General features: G+C 31.2%; 2 protein-coding genes across 5 annotated transcripts in view; one reads left to right on the top strand and one right to left on the bottom strand.

Annotated features, from left to right (window-relative positions):
* Positions 1–12,752, top strand: part of LOC148234013 (chymotrypsin-1-like) — a 35,031-nt gene extending 22,279 nt beyond the window's left edge. For 2 of the 4 annotated variants that reach the window (XM_088187544.1, XM_088187545.1), the window contains 6 exons: positions 10,967–11,032; positions 11,111–11,311; positions 11,880–11,996; positions 12,148–12,231; positions 12,303–12,428; positions 12,497–12,752. In XM_088187544.1, the coding sequence (XP_088043670.1) occupies positions 10,967–11,032; positions 11,111–11,311; positions 11,880–11,996; positions 12,148–12,231; positions 12,303–12,428; positions 12,497–12,636 (734 nt within the window). In that variant the 3' untranslated portion in view covers positions 12,637–12,752. Of the gene's footprint in view, positions 1–4,650; positions 4,910–5,256; positions 5,407–10,966; positions 11,033–11,110; positions 11,312–11,879; positions 11,997–12,147; positions 12,232–12,302; positions 12,429–12,496 lie in introns of those variants that run through there. The other 2 variants (XM_088187543.1, XM_088187546.1) reach the window with 2 other exon arrangements.
* Pgd (phosphogluconate dehydrogenase) lies at positions 12,753–21,234 on the bottom strand. Its single transcript, XM_088187541.1, has 10 exons — positions 21,148–21,234; positions 19,638–19,746; positions 19,457–19,571; positions 19,159–19,310; positions 18,999–19,091; positions 18,795–18,945; positions 18,625–18,735; positions 17,368–17,511; positions 16,846–17,294; positions 12,753–13,207 (listed from the first exon to the last, which is right to left on the bottom strand). The coding sequence occupies exons 1-10, from the start codon at positions 21,153–21,155 to the stop codon at positions 13,088–13,090; spliced, it is 1,452 nt and encodes a 483-aa protein (XP_088043667.1). The 5' UTR covers positions 21,156–21,234; the 3' UTR covers positions 12,753–13,087.
* Positions 21,235–21,261: the final 27 nt, after the last annotated feature.

Raw genomic sequence — 21,261 nt, 5'->3', positions numbered from 1 at the left:
TGGGAAATTTTGATTTTTTTGGCAAATATATTCGACTATCAAATTCATGAATCCAATATATTTTTTTTTAATAACGATATTAAATAACACAAGATGAAATAGTTAATGAGGTTTAATTAATCAAACTAACTTCAGAGGTTCCTTAAGTGTCCAACCTGGGCCCTCTGCTCTAAACTTTATTTATTAATCTTATGGCAGTTACAAATTAAAGTTTTTTTTATGCAGATGATTTTAAATTGTTTAAATACATTATATTTGTTGCGGGCTCCTTCAATCTACAGGATGATTCAGATAATCTAAGGAGATATGAAAACAGTGTCATTTTTTCGATCCTGTTCGTCATCAGATCATTCCTACGATCTCAGTGTATTGTTTAACATATTTTTGTTTGTTTGTGATATTACAATATATTGTTTGTTTTTTTACGATCGTGACACATTGGGGTAATAGGCATTCAATATATTTTATAAAATATTTTTTATTTCAATATATTATTTCGTATTCTTAAATTTATTGTTAATATTTTCTACAAAAATCATATTCATTATTTCAAATTAAAAAAATATTATATAACTGATATGTTTTTATTTCTTATTTTTTTAGTTATATATATATAAATAAATATCTATATTAGGTACCTTGAAACAGTGAGGGGATTGACCACCGTACATGTACGGCAATACTTCTCAAATGATTACTCCATCTAAATCGAATTTTCGTCGCAGTGGAAACGCTCCAACTGTGACGGTTTGAATATACTTTAATCAGCCCTCTGTTTGAATATACTTTAATCAACCCTCTTATATTAGAAGTGCATAGTAATATCATAGTAGAGTTGGCTTAATTTGTATTTTAAACTTGACCTAATGAAAGTCGTAAAACTATAATTAGTTTTAGAACTTGCATTATGTCAAATTGATTTGGTTAATTCATGTAGATTAGGTTTGGGTTTGAACAGCAAATGCACGTTTCGCAACTGTCAAATTGCGTTTCATGGACATTTTCGTGCAACGTATAATTTAATTAGCAGTTTAATCATATTTTCGCTAGTATAAATATATATCTACTGGTGAAAATGTATTTGGACTTCACTAGTGAAAATATAACTCACTGAAAAATACACATTCACTGTGACATTTATACATTGCATGAAAATAAATAATGATAAGTATGTAAATGTATGTATTACTACACATGTAAAAGTTGCAATCAATCGAATATTTTCGGTAAAGATTCGAGACTGTTGATTTTATATTTTATTTGAGGGATAACCCATAAAATTCTGGTTCCGAATTAGGGACGTCATTTCTAATTTTCCGAAGGAGAGGGTAGCAAAAGTAGGATTTCATTAAATCTCATAGAATTTCATTAAATTACAACATTTTTCAGCCCCTCCCCCCCCCCCCAATTAAATCTGTAATTCGTAAAAAAATGTGACGGGTTTTCTCAATGGAATAAAGAAACACATTCGTGCATTAAAAAATAAATTATAATATTAGTATTTTTTTTATATTCTGTTTATGTTTTAGGCGGACCCAAAAATAGCGAGACTTTCTATATAACTCTTTTATTTTTGAATATATTTACACCAAATTTTGATCACTTTTAATGTACCCTCTATTGACCAATATGCATTTTTCTTAGCGTTTTTTCCATATTTAAAAACAGTTCAGGAACTTACATAATGGGATGTTTTTCAACCCCTCCAGCGATTTTTGTTTTATTTATTTCACAGTCGCAAAACGTTTTATTTTCATAGCCCTTTGGCGTCTAGGGAACAAAAATAAGTCACAGGGGGCCAGGTCAGTTTAGTAGGAGTAGTCAGACGAGTGAATAATCTGTGTTATTCCGTTTTTGGTCAAAAACTGCCTCACAGAAGAAGCAATCCCGTGTGCGCCAAAGATCCGCATTTTTCTTTTTGCTGCTCTCTATCAACAATTTTAGTACCTCTACATAGAGGTGTTGGTTTACAATTTGGATTGGAAGAACAAACTTGTTTTCGGGGTTATATCCATACCACCATGTTTCGTCATTAGTAATAACCCTTCGTCCTTTTCCAACTGGTTTTTAAACTCATGACGGGCCTAAAGCCGAAGCTGTCTTTGATCCTCAGTGAGGAGACGAGGAACAAATTTGGCTGCAATGTGAAAATTCTTCGACAAAATCCTTTGAATTGAACTCCATGACATTCCAGACATATCATATAGTTGATCAATTGTTCTGCGGCGATCTTCACGGACGAGGGTGCTAATATTTTGTATTTATCAAAAAATTATCTAATCGCGTTAAACTAATCTCTCTGAGGTAAAATAATATATTCATAATTTGCTTTTCGCGAAAAGCACTCAATCTTTAGCTAACTTTATTGTTATTATTATTATTATTTTATTAATTTATTTAGCTTAATAGCTAATCTTTACATCTAACAAATTTAGTAAACATATATAAAAAATATATAAAAAATACATAACAGAAAGAAAAAATAAAAATATACAATAATAAAGACTTAATATTATAATTTATTTCTATATGTACGAAGGTGTTTTTTTATTCCATTTATGAAACCCGTTATATTTTTGCTGTTTCATATTTCTCTTGGAAGACTATTATATAAATCAAAACCTCCGTACATAATTCCCCTAGCCGTACTCGTTTTCTTTTACTTAATTATCTTTAAATTTTCTCTATTTCTAGTATTATATTTATGTACATCTTTATTTCTTATTAAATACTTATTAAAATATTCTGGTAACATACTATTTTCTAACTTATATATAAATACTAAAACATTCATACTCAATATTTCTTGAACATTCAACCATTCTAATCTATCAATCATACTTTTACAATTAGTTAATCTATTTTTATTTAAGATTACTCTCATTGCCCTATTTTGTAATTTTTGCAACATTTGTTTGTCTAATTTATTTAACATATTTAATAGTGTTGCACAATAAATAAAATGGGGCAATATTATACTATTGTAAATTATTTTTTTTGTATTTATACTTAATATATTTCTTAATCTAGATAATAAACCTATTTTTCTACTAATTTTTTTTAATATGTAATTACAATGTTCTTTAAAATTTAATTTAGTATCAACAATTACTCCTAAATATTTTATATTATCCACTATTTCTATACTAGAGTTATTTATTACTATTTTGGTACTATTATCTAACACATTTTTATAATTAATAAACATACATTTAGTTTTATTCTCATTTAATTTAAGTACATTATTCTTTAACCATATTTCTAATATACTTAATTCATTATTTAAATAAGGAGTAATTGTTGATACTAAATTAAATTTTAAAGAACATTGTAATTACATATTAAAAAAAATTAGTAGAAAAATAGGTTTATTATCTAGATTAAGAAATATATTAAGTATAAATACAAAAAAAATAATTTACAATAGTATAATATTGCCCCATTTTATTTATTGTGCAACACTATTAAATATGTTAAATAAATTAGACAAACAAATGTTGCAAAAATTACAAAATAGGGCAATGAGAGTAATCTTAAATAAAAATAGATTAACTAATTGTAAAAGTATGATTGATAGATTAGAATGGTTGAATGTTCAAGAAATATTGAGTATGAATGTTTTAGTATTTATATATAAGTTAGAAAATAGTATGTTACCAGAATATTTTAATAAGTATTTAATAAGAAATAAAGACGTACATAAATATAATACTAGAAATAGAGAAAATTTAAAGATAATTAAGTATAAGAAAACGAGTACGGCTAGGGGAGTTATGTACGGAGGTTTTGATTTATATAATAGTCTTACAAGAGAAATCCGAAACAGCAAAAATATAACGGGTTTCATAAATGGAATAAAAAAACACCTTCGTACATATAGAAATAAATTATAATATTAAGTCTTTATTATTGTATATTTTGATTTTTTCTTTCTGTTATGTATTTTTTATATATTTTTTATATATGTTTACTAAATTTGTTAGATGTAAAGATTAGCTATTAAGCTAAATAAATTAATAAAATAAAATAAAATAATAAAATAAAAGTGACAGTGAATCGAGATTGACGGAAACCGCAATACGCAGCAATTACAAAAAATGGAGCTAAAAATGAAACCAACAGAAAAAAAGGCATTACTTGTATAACCCAAAGATAAAAAAGCACAAAAACGAAAACGACACTGGAACTAACAATTAAACATTGTATACATGCGATTAAAATAAATAAAATAATAAATATCAAAAATTAAAGGCTAGCTATAGAAACTGAAGATATTGAAAATATGTAAAATTAATTAGCTAAAATGAAAAAATAAGCAATAAAATCGATGCAAGTATACCAAAAAAAATTTACCAAATTTGTATTTTGGACTTGACCTAAAAAAAGTTTTAAGACTATAATTAGTTTATTAGGTTAGGTTTGGGTTAGGACAGCAAATGGACGTTTCGCAACTGTTTTTTTTGCCTAAATTCAATGTTTAGAATCTACGTAAAACGCAATTAAATCGCAGTGAAAACGCTCGGTTATCTAGCACAATTTATTTAAGAGGCGATAAATACACTCATCTGTAGTTCATTTAAAATAGAACATCCAAATCGGTTACCATTTCTGTATGATGAAGTACATTGGTATCCCTTTTCTTGCTTTAGATTGATCATGGAATAACATGTGTTTGATAATAATTGTAGCTATAATACAATTTAAAACGAATAAGGAATCAACGTATAGTTTTCCATTGTTGTATTTAGTGGCAAAAAAGTGTCAGCGATAAGAATGAGACGATACAGCGTATGCACAACAATAGTCCATCGCGGGGTCTTGACCGTTCAGTTCCCACACACTGAACACAACTTGTCATTGTTTGACATGTCACATGGTGCGCAATATTTGGCTAGCGATAAAACGCAAGGTAAAGCCGCAACACTGTGCCTCTCAATAATTTTCGGTCATCGTCTTATCGAAAAGTCACCGGAATGAATTATCGCTACTTTGTGTTAATACGTCGATACTTTCCCACGCTCGACATCGCTCGTGTGTTTGCTCAACGGGCTGCGATTTGGTGTGAAGAAGAAATGATAAACAACTCAGAATAAATAAACAATTGCACGAAAATAATGCGTCGCTTGTGGCGGCTTATCGTGTTTGCACGCGTAATAACTATTAGACCTATGTGACCCAACGCCAAAACATAAAACCGCATTATATCGCGATTTTGCGGTGAACCCGCTCGAGTGTTTGCGAACAGAGCCAACATATAATGCGCTGATTCCGATGGTTTAATTCGTATCGTGAGAAGCTTAACTATGAAAGAAGGCGATTGTTGCACGAAAATTATCCGAAGTCGCATAGACATGCCTTAAAAGATATAGTCCGTCCAAGATATGAACGCTCATCGTCACAGTATTGGTGAGAAAATAAAATAATAATTAATTTTTACTTTTTTAATTTAATTTGTTGAGGAAAGTGTAAAATATCACTTCTTACTTATTTTGTTTATTTATATACATATTTAACTAAAAAACATGAGAGCAGTCTTAGTCTCAATCTCCAGGTTGAATATCTGTTCAATATAATATTTTTTTAAATACCAATACAATATTACAGGAATTGTTTTATTGATTACAAAATACCATAACATTAAAATAATTTATAATAAAAATATAACACAATATAATTTTTAATTCAATTTCCAACGTATAGTCACCCTACCCTTAAAACTGCCCTGATTTAGTATTGGTAACGGTCTCCTATCGGTGTAATAGGCACCGTTATTTCCAACACAACGATGATGAGCGCTAACATCTTGGACGGACTATACCTTGGTGTATCGAGCTTAAAAACGCATATTAAATATGTGTATAAGATACTAATGAAAACTAGTTTGCTATAGAAAAGGAATATTATTATTATAAATGCAAAACAGTTCCAGCTCATCGTAGCTATCGTCGAAAACATATTTTTGATTTGTAATCACGAGTTTTGGGTCACATTATACCCCCTAGCTGAGAATCATCAAGCATAAACGAATTGTAAACAACATTGAATACACTCTACGCCTAAAATGCAATGCAGCATCTTCAACTCTATATCGGATCAGTGCACGCCACAGCTTCCAATTTTTATACACATACATTCGCGCGTGCTAAAACCGAATCACAAGAAGAAATTCCATTATTATAAAAATGGAAATATATCTTAAAATGAATAAAAAAATAAATAATATAAATTAAAACAATAAAAAAATTAAATATATTTTATGTCAAAAGTTTTAAAATATTTCTTGAACACAATTCATCATTATGGTTTCTACATTATATTATTTATATTAATATAATTTAATCTAATCTAAATCTGAATTTTTTAAATAAATAAGCAATTTAACTCCCTTTAAAATAATATTAGAGAAAAGTAAGGAGTTCAAAAATGTTCTATTTATAACAATAATAATAATAAAATAAATTTCTGTAGATTTTGTAGTTCAGTAATAGTTATGATACAGCCATGTGTATATTTCGCTGGAATTAAACCTAATGACAATATTTTTGTCGCAAAGATAATAATTGTTTAACAAGAGTAAAATAAGTATTTATATCTCCTACTCAATTTATAATATACATTGATTTTATTTGTCAGCTAATAAAAAAATTACCGCTATTAATATTTTTTTTTGTTAAATTTAATATAAATTACCATTGAATCATTTTTACTGTTTTATTATAAAAATACATTAAATAATTATATTCTTATATCATTGCATATAATATTCTTGATTAAAATATAAAATTGAAATATTGATGTGTTTTATGATCTTAAACATAATTTGTATAGATTAGTGATCTATTGTAATTATTTAAATGAAATGTAATTTTGCTACAAAAATATAGTATTTTTATGTAAATTATTTGAAAAATATATTAATATTAAAATATTGATATTAATATGCAGATGACATTTTCCGATCGCCATATTTCCAAAAGCGCTAAAAATAATATGGTAACTCAAACTGCATAAACTTAATATAATATCAATTGAATTATCTTATTTACAGGTAAGTGTTAAAAAAACATTAAATTTAATCAAATTTTACATTAGATTTATTTTTCTTAATATAAATTAGTGAATCAGTTTACAAAAATATAAGCAAAGCTAATAAAGAGTTGTTTTAGCGAATAATAAAATCATTGATGGATTTCTTATGTACTCAATTTCACGTCTAGTAAATCACCACATGGAATACATCCGAAATGATTTGAGTGATTATTGCAGATTTAATTTAATCCGATTTTCTTCTCATTCCTGACACTTTTATGCAGGTGACATAGATGTTCTACAAATTAAAAAAGCGCTTCATTGCTTCAAATTATTAAATTAGTATTGAGAAAATGTCATCAATGTGTCTTAAAAGCTAGACTATGCCATGCCATGTTTCGACCCCATACATATGAAAAAGATTACATAACAGATTAATAGATTTTCAGATCAGTTTTAAATCAATATTACACCTAATCATTACAGTTGTGCTAATGGACGTATTTTATTGATTAAATGTGTCATTCTTAAACCTCTAGCTGTTATTTAAGATATTTTTCATACAGTTATCGCTTCTTTATTTAACGATAATTCGCTAAATTTGTTATGGTTTCAATTGCTAGGGTGCAAAAGTTAATTTTCTCCCACGCTTCGTGGTTTTAATACGCAGGAATCTTCCCACGCTGTTGCCAGCCAACGATAAAAAGGAGCAATTTGGTGTTATATAGATTTAGCACCCCTTAGATCAATTGTCTAGTTACGCGGGGAGCAAGCCTCCCCCTTTTTAAGACCCTAGACGCAAACGATTCAAAGCTCCTTGGGCATCTGTCCCCATTCCCTATCTGTCTGCCTTCCAACTTTATCCGCTACAAAGACGACTCGTTATAAGCATCGGACAAAGGTTAACATAAAATCTGATATAATACAGTTTTCGTGAAGCAATATAATAATTATGTTGCAACATCTTATGCTAATGTGTGGTATCAGACCCTTATTACATATTTTAATCTTTAAATATGTATTTAAAAAAACTAATTTTAATATAGCAAAAAGAGAGCTAAGTAACACTATTTATGAGTATAGTTAATCAAATAGATGTTACTGATTTACAGATTTCGTTATCTCAGTTCTTATTCAGTAGTTGTTGATTGTGTTGATGCAGTTGGGTTAACTAAAATGTGTTGAATGCTACTCAAATGCATTTACTGGCAAAGTTTAGTAGCATTATTATCATTAAGTATATTAAAAAATGAGATTATTATATTATATTATATTATAGATGTTTTTATTATTAGCATAATATAAAATATTTCATTAGGGGTAAGAAGGATCAAATTATTTTGGGTGTAATTTACAATGGGGCGAACATGTCTGGTGTTGATAAAGATGAACAAGCCATATTTAATCAGAGAAATGAACAAGCCGTGTATGATCCCTGTTTGGCTCACAATCTTAATTTGGTTTCTCTTTTGAGGTTATTCAGAGAATCTATACGTTTTTGTGAATTCTACAACTAGATGAGATAAACTAATGTCTGTTATAAAAACATCTTTAAAAAGTCATACAGAAGAATGCTATAAGGGAATTGGATCAGCAAATACCATTAGTATATAACGTGCTTATGGGTTTATAAATTAAACAGTCTTAATTAAGAGCCTATTAAAAAAATAAATTAGGATAAATTTGAGACTGTTTTTTTATATTTTCTTTTAAGGATATTCTGGTTTAGAATCAGGGACGTCATTGCAGGTATTTACATGGCGGAGGGGAATACAGTGTTTTATTTTATTAAAATGCATAGTATTTCATTATAGGACATGCGTTTTTCTGACCAAATTCCTCTTAAAAATGACTTCCCTGTTTGATTCTATTTCATATTTACATTGAATATTTCCTTAAGAAATATCACACAAAGGACAAATATTTATAAATCATAAATCTTACACCAGTATCTATCTAGAATGTCTAATACTTAAATACTAAGTAGGTATCATGTATTAGTATTATATTCAATAATTGCTTCCCTAATCTTCAATCATATACATATATTATAATATTACTATAATTGTCAGAATTTAATGTTCTTAAACTCGAAACGAAACACTTTTTTTATCTGCTTCTTCTTCATATATTCTTTATGTAAGCGCGTAAAAATTGCTGTACTGAAAGCTTCTGAAGTAAGTGTCGACGTGGGGCTAGTAGCGTGGCAACCAGGTGGCTCGGTTCCCACATACCTGGGCAGGTGGGCCGTGCGTATCTGCTATGTTCCCACGGGAGGGTTAATCCCCCCACACTGCAAGCACCCCTGCCTTTTCTACAAAATCACATACTCTCACTCATCTTCATCACCTGTAGAATGCGAATTGCGATGAACTCATGAAAAATCATCAATCACAATGAACAAAGTCACTCGCAAAAAGATGTTATATAGTTGTTAGAAAAATAATTGGAATTTATGAGCTATTCAAATACACTTTTCTTAACTAATAATTAATTTAATCAATCCAAGTAACACCATTATCCATTATTCTACGAATATTTTGAAATTGATAAATTTATCAACCATAATAATTTTGTAACAAACAATATTTTAAGCTGCCGTTGTATTTAATTTTAAAGTACTAATTTTAATCAAAATTTTAATTAAAAATTTAGAAAACTCTCCCCTTCTCACTTACATTTTTTATTGACGCTCAGCTTTTTGTTTCAAAATGATGGTTTAACCTTTCGGCTCATGTGAATTTTGAGTCATAAAAGCTAGGTAATGGCACCAATTCCATTTTCTATGTTTGCAACGCCGGAACGTCATAGGGAGGGGGGCATTTGTCCCCCCCCCTTGGATTTTGGCTGAAAAATGTAATTAAATACTATGAATCTAAATAAAATATAAATATTAAAAAGCTGAAGTAACGTCCCTGATTTGGGTTATCCCTTAAAGAAAAATAAAAAAAAGCAGTCTCAAATTAGGATTACTATAACTATTCAAATATTGAATAAAAATTAATGAAATAATTTTATATATTTGTAGTTTATATAATTATTATTTTTTTTAATTATGTAAAATATGCATATCAATGAGGGCTTCAAAAAGGAAAATGGTTAATTTATTATTTTGTATGCTTTTTGATCAGGGACGTCATTTCAGCTTTTTCAAATCATTAGAATTAAGATCAGCTGCGATTGAATTAATTCAGAAAAAAATATGAAACATTTTAAATAAATAATTTTCTCGAATTTATTGTATATCTTCAATTTATTTATACTAATAAAAAGAGATTATTCAGAATCATTCAATTCAAAAGTCAGCGCTCGTCTTATAAAAAAAATGATGCAATTTAACATGAAATTATTTAAAGAGATATATGCGTTTAAATAAACACTTGTTTAAATAAACACTGTTCCATAAAAGTATTTTTTTTATGTATTTAGATATTCGTAAAAGGATTCGTTGCAAGGAGTTATTCATAAGGTGTTCAATGTCCTGACCAATACTCACTCGCACCTAATCTTTCCAAAAATAATGTACAAACAATTCGTTTTATGAATCTATTATTTTATATATTTTTGTCGGTTAGATTAAGCTTTAATAATAATTAACCTTTATTTACAATGTATTATCATAATATTTATCATAAACAATCATGTTATGCGACATCTATTGATAATATATTAAAACATATATTTTTAAATGGTTCAAGTCTTTGCTAATTTATTACTGAATTAAGCTATATTTTTTTTAAATAATTCATGTTATTTTATTTTGTTTACAAACAAAAATAAAAATGCCTGACATTTATAGACCATCCAAAACTTTAGGAGAAAAATGTCTCTTATTAACAATCTTTATAATGACGCAAGTGTTTATAATAGTATTTCTATGTATGTACTTACGTTATTTACTTCTTAATCATTATACTCACTCCATTATTACTTTCAGCATATCTGTCGTTGAGACCAGAAGACATTGCCACCAATGACACGCCTCATGCCAAACAATTTAAAAGTAGATAAAGTGCCTTCTTCTAAATAAATATAATATAATTAGCTACACAATTGTTATTACTTGAAAATTTTATTGTAGTATTGAAGAATGCTAGAAAAAGTTCGGCCGCTCTCGTTTCGAAAATTACAAATGAAAGTTTTGTGTGCAATGTCAATTTGTTGACTCCTTATTGGTCGGTGACGACTGCTCATTGTGCATCAATGATAACGTTACCAGAATTCACCAGATTTGGAGCATCTTGGTATTTGAAAGCCGGTGTAGAACAATGGGACATTAAAGGTAATTCACGAGTCTTTCTATTGTATCTCTTATTTTTGATGGAAAAACACATGTTTCTTTACTAAGGAACGACTTATACAGTTGTCGTAGACAATTTTCTTGCGGTTTTCTGTGAAATTGTTATATCCTCATTGCTTGTTACTTTAACTATAAGATTAGCTGACTTTTTTAATTTCATCGGCGAAAAATAGTATTGATCGATTTTACATATTCTCATATTGTAGCCGCTGGTACAAGTCATTCAATTTGCACCATATAAAATTGATATTGTTCGTCATTAGAAAGCGCATTGTCAGGCCCATCTTTAAAATATCACGCCGTGTGCTGAAACAGTCCCTAAGCTATTGTTTTCAGGGCTTAGTTTTCGTTTGTAAATGGCTCTAGAATTTAATGTTGTTTAGTTTAGTTAGACCTGATAGTTTTGTACAATTTTTTTTAGCGATAATATCTATTAAATTTAATTTTGGGCTATTTTTATTAACAACCTTTTTCATATGAAACTTAATTTAGAGCCGTGTCATCTGCATATCATGCTTAGTATGTCTACAATGATATATTTCGTTTTTAGGTGTATCACGGCAAATTAAAACACATAAAATTCATCCTCGATATGATGAAGTAACATTGAAGCACAACATAGGACTATTGCGAGTAGCACATCCAATCAAAGCATCTAAAGAAATATGTAAGATAAACGTTTAAACCTATTCGGAAAGAAATTAAAAATAGAAAATAAAAATTAAAGCAAATATCATTTTTATAAATGTCCTAAATAATTTTTCAATTTTCTTCATCAATGCAGTTATTTTAATTTATATCATATTTTTTTATTGAAGACTTCGCCAACATTATAAAATTCGATCGGAATGGATTAGAAAATGTTAGTATAGTAGGTTGGGGGAAATATTCACACAGAGCTGGTAAATTATAATATGTGCACTATATTTACACTAAGTAGTATGTCTTTCTAAATTTTTTGTAAACGTTTTAGAAGCACCGGAGAGTAAGATGATTCTTATGCCGAGTCACATCCGTCAATATAATATAACTTGTTACGAAGATATAGGTTCGATTTGCGTCACTATCTTCACAACTAGCAATTACAATTGTTATCCGAGTATTTCAATGGTTAAATATTTAATATTAGTTTATGAATAAAATACTTATTGATGATAACTGTTTTAGATGACGGATATGGGGTGAGTACGGAGAAGGGATTAATAGCCATTGGATCGCATGGAGAAAAATGTTCTTTAAATTCACCGCAATTTTTAATAAAACTGCACCAATATATAGATTGGATTTCAGAATCTATAGTCGATTGACGAATAAAATAGTCAAACATATCACCATGCTTAAAAATTCAAATCAAACATATTTATATTTGTAATAAATTGAGTAAAATAAGGTGTTTGTAATAAACGATAATTAAAACAAAAAATATATGAAAAAATATTTATTTAGCGCCAAAAAAATTATGTAAATCTTACATACAAAAAATATAGTAACCCTAGCACCAATCTGCCCATAAGTGATAACAAACAACAATAAATAAGTACTTTTCTAAAATTATCTAATTTACAAGCACCGTCACTGATTCTTCGAAACAAACAATCAAATATTGCAACATTTATCAATCGAATGGAATGATGATTTATAAAAAATTTGATCACATCGCAAGCAATCGCTCGCTAATATATAAAAATGAAAAATAGTTATTTGTATCAAATTGGAATATTACCGAACATTGCAGTAGCGGTCGCCGACGTGGCGGTTTTAATTGTTGTAAGTAGACGCGGAAACTTGTCCTCCATGGCCAGTCCAGTTCGTGTGGACAAATTGGCCCTCTTTGCCGAGCAGCTCGTAAGTGTGAGCGCCAAAGTAGTCTCTTTGTGCCTGAAAAATCGATGAAAAACACATACAATATAAAGATGTACATTTAATTAATGCAATGCATTTAAAAAATTCAAAAGCAGTAGCTTAAAATCTCCACTGCAACAATAAATAAAAACCTAGTAAATATCTCGGTTAAGTATGCTTTAAACGCCATTTTGATTTAAAATGGTAGTTATTAAAAAATTAAAAATTCGTAGCTCTATTAATAATAATCATAAAGAAAATAGTAAAAAGGTCAAAAATATTCTATAATAGAAATTTAATCTATTTGATTCTTGCGGCTTAGAAAATATTTTTGGTTAGTGAAAGACATGGACAGTTTTTTCCAGGGGGGGCAAAAGTTGGCAAGTCAGTGGTCGTTTTCTTATAGTATTTCAATAAATGACATACATTTTTCTGCCACCCCCCCCAACCCCAAATGACATCCCTGTATAGAATCCACGTCAAAAGTTAAAAGTGAGAATCGAACGAATGAAACATATCTAAACTGAATTTCGACCAATAGGAGCGCAAAAAACAATTATCTCTTCTCAGAAGTCAAAATCAATAAAATTGTGCCGTCGTCATCGGAACGCTCGTTACCGAGCATTCTCACATTCCCACTGCAATGGCGCCAGCACGATTTTATTGCTTTTGATGTGGATTTTTGACTTCTGAGAAGTGATAATTGTTTTTGCGCCCTCCAATTGACCAAAATTCGGTTTAAGTATAGTTTAACCATCTCTCTTATATCAAAAGCCTATAGAAAAATCCTTTTACCGGGGATGTCATTTGGAGGAGGGGGGGAGACATTTGCTCCCCCCCTTGAATTTTCCCAGAAAAATATGTGTAATTTAATGAAATACTATGAATTTTAATGAAATCAAAATAAACTGGCCAACTTTTGCCCCCCTTTTCTAGAAAAAGAGGGGGGGGGGTAAAATTTAGCCGGTCAATTTCGATTTTATTAAAATTAATAGTATTTCATAAAATTATATGTATTTTTTGGTCAAATTCAAGGGGGGCAAATGCCCCCCTCTGACCCTCCTAATGATATCCCTGGTGTAAGGGTCTAATCTATTAATATTATAGACATAATCACGAGGGTATGTTGAATGACAACATTGTGTGTCAGTAAATGACATCAGAAGAGTGAAAAGTAAGAATCAGGCATGCAACACAAAGAATACGCCGCACTTGCATAATGCACCAACGTCGAGCAGCACTATCTTTTATTTTATTGTGAATAATATATCGCTTATAATTGATTCATTAATAACAATCAGTAATATTTTTTACTATATTTAGAGAATAATAAATGAAAGATATGACGCTAAAATTTCCACTCCAACACAATTAACGCTTTATTTATTGTTGGCTTAGCTTGTATTTTTAGGATGTATCAAGTCAAATAAATATTAATCGTACAATTTCAGTATAGATTGTTCTTTACAAATATTTGGGGGTAGTATAAATGGGAGTTATACTCAAATCAGAAATCACGGCCAGTGGAGCATTATTTCTTTCGTCAATATTCATAAGTAAGAAAGAGATTGAAATATCCGGATGTCACCCTTGCAAGTCAAGACACGTATGTATATACAATCAATATTTTTGTAAAAATTTAAATTATTGATATGATTAATATGTTAGAATGGTGAGAGTTAACAGGTATCAGAATCTATTTAATTGTTATTCTTTATTTATCGAAAAGCTAGCGTAAAGTGAAAATACATTCTTATATAACTTTTTATCCTTATCATTGTGAAAATGTATAATTGAGTAAAATATATGTTTATCAGACCCATTCATAAAAAATCAAAGTACAAAAACATAAGTCTCATGATAGCTATCATCTGAAGAACTACTGCTATTTAGAATTCCTTACCAATATACATATTTCCATATACTTTTTAATCTATTCATTGCCAGTTTTATACAAACTACAATAAGGCCGGTTTCACACGTGCCGGGTGGATTTGCCCGGCACCAGGCCGGCGCCGTGTAGTGGGGATGGTGTTGTATGGGCTAGTACCTATCATTTCAGACGTGCCGGACAAATCTACCCGGCGCCGGCCCGACGCTGACTGCCGGGTTGTCGCCAGCCGCGCTCACTAAACTGTCCGGCGCCGGGTACCGAGTTGAGTGTGGTGAGGGTAAAACTCAAACATGAACCGGGCCGTTGACAGTGATTGTGGTATCTTGTAATAAAATTATTAAATATATTCCTCGTGTTTAGGCAATAGCGGAAGAAATAGACCTCGAAATTTAAATTATATTAATGTAATCTCTTTTACTTATCTTAGTAGAATACATACAAAAATAAAAAAATAACGCGAAATGTGTAGAAGGACTTATGTGAAGCCGTTAATCCTAAATTACTGGCACCAGTTGATGGGGTATAGGTCGGGTTGGGAAGAAACCAGCCAGAAACCGGCCAGAGACCGGCCACGTGTGAAAGCTTTGTAAACGGCGCCGGCCCGGTGCCGGGTGAATCCATCCGGCACGTGTGAAACCGGCCTAAGGGTGTGATTAGGGATTGAAATAATACCGAGATTTCGAATTCCGGTATTACTGGTATTTACATTATTATTATCATTTAAATAATTGGTAAAAAACGAAAAAATAATCTGTGTACCGCTCACATGTTTCACCATGTTTACTGATTAGTAAAATCAAAGCATTCAAATACCATTATTCCTTTTAATATTTACAATGTTTACACCCAGCACGGGTAATTATGTTTTGTAGAAATTTGTGGCTTTGCTTGATTTTGAATTGAATTTTTATTTCATTAGAATTAAATTACAACTATACCCAATCCTCATGTTTAGTATCTTTAAACGTTGTTAAGTCGGCTTATCTGATAGATGTGCTTTATTGCTATGTTTATATTGTTTAATGTTAATACATGCTCGTGAGCTTTTTGCAGTTTCAACCAACTGACTGTGATTTATGAGCAGTCAGTAGGCAGTGAAACCTCTACCAGCAGCTAAATAGTTACCGATTGGAAAGAAAAGACAAAGAGGGAGGCTTAAGTTGTCAACTAAGGCGTTTATAATTCATTAAAAGAATGCATCTTGATTAATTAATAAAAATGTATATTGATTAATTAATAATATCGGTATTTCTTATTTTTAATTTACTACTTAATTTCATTAAGCAATCGTTCAAAAGGCAGAGATTCATATATGAGTACCACAATTGGAATGAGATAATAAAATAGGTTAACTTCAAGTTTCCTGCGTAAAATATGTGACTGTGGCGGCACGTTACTTTATTATGACCATCTATTATTTTTATTATGACCGTTTATAATTTTTATTCTGACCATTATTATTTTTATTATGACCATCTATTATTTTTACTCTGACCATTATTATTTTTAATATGAACGTTTATTATTTTTATTCTGACCGTTTTTAATTTTTATTCTGACCATTTAATATCTATTCTGACCATGATGCTAATAAAATTTTGACCGAGATTTGATTTTTATTCTGACCCAAATTTGATTTAAATTCTGACCATTTAATTTTAAGTGTTAAAATATTAGTCTTCGTAGAGAAAACAATACACAATGATAAGTGCAATTACAGAAAGGGAGAACATTTATATATAATATAAACAAAATATATTCAACTAGAACAAATCATTACCTGAAGGAGATTAGCCGGCAATGTGTCAGAGCGGTATCCGTCGAAGAAAGACAACGCAGAACTCAATGCTGGCACTGGAACACCGAGAAGCATAGCTTCGGCTACGACTTCTCTCCACGATTGTTGCGAGTCGAGCATGGCCTTCAAAAAAAAATCATCTAGCAGCAGGTTGGACAAGCTCGGATTGCGCATGTACGCGTCCTTGATGTTGCCCAAAAAGACGCTCCTGATGATGCAGCCGCCGCGCCACATCAACGCTATTCCGCCGTAATTCAAGTTCCACTTAAAGGACTTGGCCGCCTCCCTAAGCAGCATGAAGCCTTGTGCGTAAGACACTATCTTGCTGGCGTAGAGAGCCTTGCGGATCTTTTCGATGAACGCTTTCATATCGCCCTTGAACGTACCGAGCTTTATGGAGCTGAACTTTTTGCTTGCCACTACGCGCTCATCTGATAGGAAATTATATAAATAGAATCACTACACTGCCTCAAAAAATAAAATTAACTGCATAATTCAATATACCTTTTAAGGCACTCAAACATCTAGCGAATACGGCTTCGCCGATCAAGGTGACTGGAGTTCCGTAATCTAAAGCGGAAATGGCAGTCCACTTTCCAGTTCCCTTCTGACCTGCTGAATCTCTGATCTTCGGCAAGAGAGGCTTATCTGGAAAATGAAAATATTTGTATCAATTTCAAAACATACAATCAATTTAAAAAAAATATTATTAGCAATCTGAATTAGACAATGTTAAAATGTTCTGGAAATTCTCGAGAATAAATGGATTGTTTCTATGTTGGCAATGCTAAATCAGACAGCTGTCAATAATTACTTGTGTTCAGTGTCAAATGTTAGTTTGCAACAACACATTTACGGAATAGATCGCTTAGCCACCGCTCAACGCCTTAAAATTGGTTAATTGTTCTACAGAAATAACAATTCTGTACGTACTGTGTATCGAAATTTACGAGAAGATCACGGTCAATTTCATCATCCTACTGAGCGAACAATTCGCAACGTAGTGAAAAAATTTCAAGACTGAAAGCGTTGGAGATAGGGTAAGGCCTGTGCATCATTGTGGCGCCTGTTCAGCCGAGATTATTGCTGTTGTAAGAGAAAGTGGGGCCCGGAAAGAAAGACCCGGAATTGTCAACTCGTCGGCGTTCGCAGCTTTTGGGATTTTCTTATTGCTCCCTTTGGAGCATTTTGCATCTGGAATTGCACAGTGGAAACGTTCATTACCGACGAACGACACTGCGACCGCACGATTTTATTGCTTTTGACGTGAATTTTTGACTTCTGAGAAGGAATAATTGTTTTTTGCGCTCTCCTATTGGTTAAAATTTAGTTTAAAGATGCTTTATTCGACTCTCATTTATTGTAAGTCGTAATATTGTTATAAAAAACAATGTGCATAAGTTACATAACAGAACTTAAAAAACATATTATTTCAATGTTTTTTTTTTGCTAAGATTGGTCATTTTATTTTTAGTATGTCCAAAACTTTATATTTTTACTGCTATTGTACTATTACTGTGTTTTATGACATTTTTTTATATAATATATTTATCGAAATCGAGAGTTTTCGCAGTATATTGCCATGATAAAGAAAGCTTTATTAAAATCCATAAAGACAGCATTCAGTCACTATCGTTGAGAAGGATAAAAGATGACAGTGAGTTGTATAAGACGAAAACCATGCTGTTGGTCGCCAATTTGATGACAGCGATCGTAAATATATCTACAGGGAGTTATTATGATTTTAAAAATATAAATTACCATCAGTGTCCTTGTAACAAAGGATATCTTTAGTGATTTCAATCAAGAAAGAGTTGAGCTCCCCCTTGTTCCAATAGTCGAACACGTTGGCTATTACTTCTTGACTTAATCCTGCAAAATATATTCAATTTATATAATGAAAAAAAATATGATTTTCACTCAAGTGTTACCTAATCCATCCTTCATCAAATGGTATGCTTCGCAGATCAATTGCATGTCTCCGTATTCGATTCCGTTGTGCACCATCTTCACAAAATGACCGGCACCATCTTCGCCAACCCATTCGCAGCACGGTTCGTTGTTTGATTTGGCGCAAATGGCCTAAAGACAACGATTAATTTCGCTACTTTAAAATATATGCGAATAAATCATACCTGGAAAATAGGCTTGATGTACGGCCATGCATCTTTATGGCCACCGGGCATCAGGGAAGGTCCATATCTAGCTCCGTCCTCGCCGCCGCTTACCTGGCGATTACAATTCGTTATACCGGTTTGTAATGTAATTGTTCAAAAATATAAGTAAGAGACTCACTCCTGCTCCTACGAACAACAATCCTTTAGCAGCCAGTTCTTTACAGCGCCTCTGAGTGTCGGTGTATTCAGAATTTCCTCCGTCGATGATGATATCGCCTTTGCTTAGGAGTGGCGATAGCAACTTAATGAAATCGTCAACAGCAGATCCGGCTGAAAGTTTATTATTTAAATGATTGAAATAAAAATATTAAATTCAATGCATTGGCTTCTCCAGTGACTGGCATTAAGCTGTTACACGGTGCTAGTCGCTGGCATTGTGTAAATCAGCCTTTAGATTATGAATTTAATCTATTTACCTTTGACTAAGAGCATTACTCTGCGAGGAGTCTTCAACTTCGACACCATGTCTTCCAAAGAAGTAGCGCCGATAATGTTTGTGCCTTTGGCTTCGTTTTGAAGGAAGCTTTGGACCTAGAAAGCAAAGTATGAATGAAAATGTTTTGAAAGGTTTAGAAATAAATTGTAATATTGTAATACCTTTTCAACAGTCCTGTTGTAAGCGCAAACTTTGAACCCCTTTGAGTCCATGTTCAAGATGAGGTTTTGACCCATGACGGCCAAGCCGATGAGAGCGATGTCAGCTTTACTGAAAAGCAAACGAGTTCAATGTCAACGTTGACCTTTTCCTGTGTTTTAATATCAATATCGATAACATATTTACTGTTTTGAAACTATTCTGCTTATCATTCAATATATTATTGTTTTGTCGTTAACTGACGTGTGCAATTTGTTAACAGCTAATCTTTCAAAAGGCAATTTAATGATAACCATTATGACATATATTGTTTCGAGTAACATGAGTCATCAAAGCAGTATTTATGGATCTCAAGAGAGCTTTTAAAATATAAGATAAACGATATTAAAATAAATCGGAGAATATAGGTATAAGTGAAATAGTGCTAAGATATTATTTAAGAAACATAAAGCAAAAATTATGTAAGTAGATTAAAAAAAGTAGAGTATATTTTACGGTGTGTTAGGACCATTATTATTTGTTAGGGATTAATATGCTTACTCAGGGATTTCAAATTATATATAATTATATAATTAATAACTGACCGATCGTCAAAGTAAAACGCCTTCCTGAAAACCATAATCTAGAGTGTTTGCTTCAGCTTTAATTTAGTTTCATTCAAACTATTGGACCTTATATGCGCTTTGCTTCTGTTGACATTCAAGTTTAAATTCCTTTGCTATAATGGGGCGGAAAAATAATCTGACACTTGAAAAATGAGCTTTAATCATTACTTTTACTATGGAGAGCAAAACTCAAAGTTACATTGCACAAAAATTAAATATTTCTAAGACGGCAGTGCAAGATGCGATTAAAATATTTCAAAATACAGGACTAAATCGTGATATACATCGTCCAGGAAGACCTAGGATAACGTCAAATCAGCAAGATTAACATATAATAATATCGAGTAAAAGAAATAGAAGACTTCCATCACCAGAAATTTGCTTTCTAGTTAAAAGTAGTGGTATTGAAAAGATAAAAATGGAGCACTTTACAAACATAATCCACTGTCCAAAATACTGCCTCCTTTAAACGAAAGTAGAGAATGATTGCCAGGAAAGAAGTAACCAACAACAAAGAGTGATTCATGAGGGTGCAAGCATGAAGACTTAAATATTAAGTATTGGTAATTTTCTTGAACTTGAAAATAATTTGTACCATAAGGGCCATATTAGTTACATATTTATATAATTGCTCATTTTTTAGCAAAATATGTAGCAACTACAAATTTTATCAGGCCTGCGAATATTGTATAATACATTACAAGCATTTGGTTGGAGATCATTTTTATCGATTTTCAATCGACTTGAGGTCGGCGACATGCATTTGACTTACAGCAGAGGTCAAAGCGACCAGCGTGCAAAGTGCAATTTGCACAAGCAAAAAAATGTACACAATGTGGTACTACACCGCTAAAAACCACGACGAAGCAAATATGTAAATGTTAAACACAACAAAGACGATACTCACTCTTCCATTTCTGTTTCTTGTAAGGTATATAGCGATTGAGAGAAGCGTGGACGCACGTGCAGCTCCGACCGGCGTCAGAGCGAGAGTGACGTCCGCTAGCTGACTGGCTGGCGT

Source organism: Plectrocnemia conspersa, unplaced genomic scaffold (genome assembly GCF_051122295.1).
Source record: "Plectrocnemia conspersa isolate PC_06_02 unplaced genomic scaffold, ASM5112229v1 ptg000006l, whole genome shotgun sequence".
NCBI lineage: Eukaryota > Metazoa > Arthropoda > Insecta > Trichoptera > Polycentropodidae > Plectrocnemia > Plectrocnemia conspersa.
The sequence above is the reverse complement of the archived record's forward strand: the minus strand, read 5'-3'. Positions and strand labels throughout refer to the sequence as shown.